The sequence below is a fragment of the Montipora foliosa genome, chromosome 13, assembly GCF_036669935.1.
Source record: "Montipora foliosa isolate CH-2021 chromosome 13, ASM3666993v2, whole genome shotgun sequence".
In the NCBI taxonomy this organism is placed as follows: domain Eukaryota; kingdom Metazoa; phylum Cnidaria; class Anthozoa; order Scleractinia; family Acroporidae; genus Montipora; species Montipora foliosa.
Window position 1 is genome coordinate 10,868,166 of NC_090881.1, and position 3,056 is coordinate 10,871,221.

Sequence of the window (3,056 nt, forward strand, 5' to 3'; positions counted from 1 at the left end):
TGTATCCCCTCTACGACCTTTTGCAATAACGAGAGGCTACAATTAGCCTAAACTCGGGCCTGCAAAAAAACAGTGGTGTATGGTTAATTTAGCGCTAAAGAAAAGAAAAGAGAGAAGTCTGTCTTTCTTACATCGGACTTAAGCCCCGGCTACAAGTTCAAACATTGTTACATTTGCTGGATCAACAATGTTAGAACGTGTAGCATGCATGTTTGATGACGTCGTTCAACATTTTTTGTTGGAAGAATGTTTTGATTTTGATCAAACATTCTCTCCAACATCCAACAAATGTTAAAGCGTGCAGCCGCCTTTTCTACCTGTTGTATTGCAAAGACCAATCAGAGTTAAGGGCCCAGTCTTCAATCCGAGAACCACGAGCAATCCATAAATGGCGCAGGTGGACTAAAGTGACTAAAGTGACGTGTTTCCAACAATGTTATATGCGTATCCGACATTGTTCGAAGCGTTCTTACAACAATGTTGGGTCGTGTTCTTCTAGAAATGTTTCAACGTGTAGCCGGGGCTTTTTACATTGTGCTTCTCATGATGTTTGTTGTGCATGTAGTGAATGCCCGAAGCCGGGTTATCTTTATTATATGTTACGACAATGACCACTGCACCATGGAAACGAGGTAAAAATAGTGTATTTATTCCAAAATAGCTAAGCAGGTCGTTTGTCGCTGATAGATGGGTATTTTGCTCAGTGTTTGAGAAAAGAACGCAATTTGAACTGTTTAAGACGATAATTTTCTGAAATGACTCGTCGAAACTCATCTTTTACAAGAACTAAATTTTCATTTCAATATTATAGGAGTTTTGGAAACAAAAAGTACTAATATAAATTCACAATTTTGTGTTGCTAAAATACCAGGTTACGCCTTTGAATACGTTCCAACCCCTCTAGCGTCAGGGGGTGTTGGAATGTTTATCGATGAATCACTGAATTATCATATTTTAAAAAAGACTTCTAATGAAGCCTTTCAAGCTTTGTGGGTTGAGATGTCCCTTGACAAAAACAAAAACATAATTTGCGGAATAATTTACAAGTACATGATGCACCCGATAGCACCCGAATGGCTCGGGAAATTGCATTAGGGTGACTCAAAGGACGCTGGTGAATTTTGCTTAAACACTTAGTACCATTGGCAGTAGGAGCATGTTGTACTCTTCACGACATTTGTGAGATTCACGGTGAGGCATTTGATGACATCTGGAGGACAAATGATGATGATGATGATGATGGTGGTGGGGCTGGTGGTATATAACAGCTGCAGTCCTCCATCCAGCAGTAGCAATGCGAGATGCCATCTCCTTACACTTTTGAATACTCTGGTGTGCTATGTCAACTTAAGCAAATAAGTCCTATTTAGTAGCCTTGTTTGATATGTGTGAGTAGACCAATAGTCAGTCATCTCATGGCTGCACTAGTCACCTGCTAGAATATGTCCAGTACAACATTACATGTAGCCTTGCCACTTTGACTGCTGCTGTTCTTCGAGACCAAACCTCAATTCTCATCGCCACAGGTCCCGATCCTTTTTGGCATGCAGTGCTGACCAAACGAAAAGCTGGCTCTGGGGACGAGATTAAGATATTTTAGATCTGTTAATAGTTTATTATGGGGGTCTGTATCAGAATTGTTTGTTCAGCTTCAGTAGAGCCCTTCCTTCCTTGTTTTATTGTTAAGGTAGTGCAGCTGATAGGGCCTCATGGGGTGCATGCTTTGGATTTTGCTTGTTTTTTATTGCTGAGTGTCTTCAAAGGGGAGTGGACTTTTTCATGGGGTGGGAACTGTTGTGGTAAAGTAACAGGCCATTGTTGAAAAGTTTGAAAGGATTGCCTTAAGTCACCAGCACTTAGTGTTAATTTTAGTGCATGTGGTTCAAATTAATTTTTACCCTATACGGTGGCACCTTTTACTCTAAAATACAGACAACAAAATCACAACACTACTACTTTAGTATTTCTTTGCACCATCAGCCTGATAATGGCCTGGAGCAATACTGCAAGTTAAGTTTCTCAAAATACTGAGAAAGTGTTCAATTGTATTGTCCATATTATCAATATCTTTGGATAAGCTTTTATGGTGCTTATCTATCGTCATTCCATAAATTATTTCATAGTCCCCGACTTGCTTTCTTTTATTATAATATTCTGCATGTATTGACAGGTGAGATGTGGGAACTGGTATTCAAAACTGAAACAATTGAAACAACTGGTTCACTGGTTTTAACCCCTTAAAGAGAGTAAAATCAAACTCCTTATATGGATTGATTCACTCAATGTCACAACTGAGAGTCACCTAATGATGATGCGTTGCTATGTTACTAGCTCGTAAAAGGTATCTTTGTACTGCTCTGCTCCACTCTTTCCGACAAGAGGCCAGCTTGGTTTTCATCGCGGGGTGCATTGTGAACACAGACAAGATCAGCATTTTCGGAACAACTCTTCTGCGTTGGGAATGAAGAGATTCGTGGCCGCCATGTTGTTTAATGTATGGATGGTTCTCAGACTCCCTCTTCTTTTGAAAATGCTTGGCACCAGGCTTTCTTGATTTATAAAAATGTGCTTTATAATGTGAGTTATAAAAATGGTCAGCTTGATATAGGCATAGTTGCATTGGTAAAGGAAAACTGTTTTCACATGAATATCTGGGAACTTGATAATGAATAAAAAAAAAACTGATGTATAAAAAAATCATTTGACATAAATATATGACAACTTGATATGAATATAAGAAACTTGATTTATAAATATATGGCTGACACATGAAATTGGCAATCTTGATAATTTGTCACATTCGGAGAAGCAGGGTGCAGTGACACTGAAGTAAACATACCATGTTAGCTGTGACTAGATGAGGCTATGTAAACACGGGAAAAAGTCCTCTTTTGCTTTTATAAAATATTTCTCAAAAATAATTCGACAAATGAAGAAAAATGCTGTGTTTTCTTTCCCTCTTGATTGAAACAGATTTTCATGATACATATTTTCCACCAGCGACGCGTCTGACAACACATAACCAACAAAAATTTGTGTGATGTAACAGCCTTGTT

General features: G+C 38.6%; 1 protein-coding gene across 1 annotated transcript in view; it reads left to right on the forward strand.

The window, feature by feature from the left end:
• The first annotated feature begins 607 nt into the window (after window positions 1-607).
• The window catches only part of LOC137981688 (uncharacterized), a 14,985-nt gene continuing 12,536 nt past the window's right edge, over window positions 608-3,056 (forward strand). Inside the window, exons 1-2 of the mRNA XM_068828755.1 lie at window positions 608-632; window positions 1,138-1,257. Of these exons, the coding sequence (XP_068684856.1) occupies window positions 608-632; window positions 1,138-1,257 (145 nt within the window). The remainder of the gene's footprint in view (window positions 633-1,137; window positions 1,258-3,056) is intronic.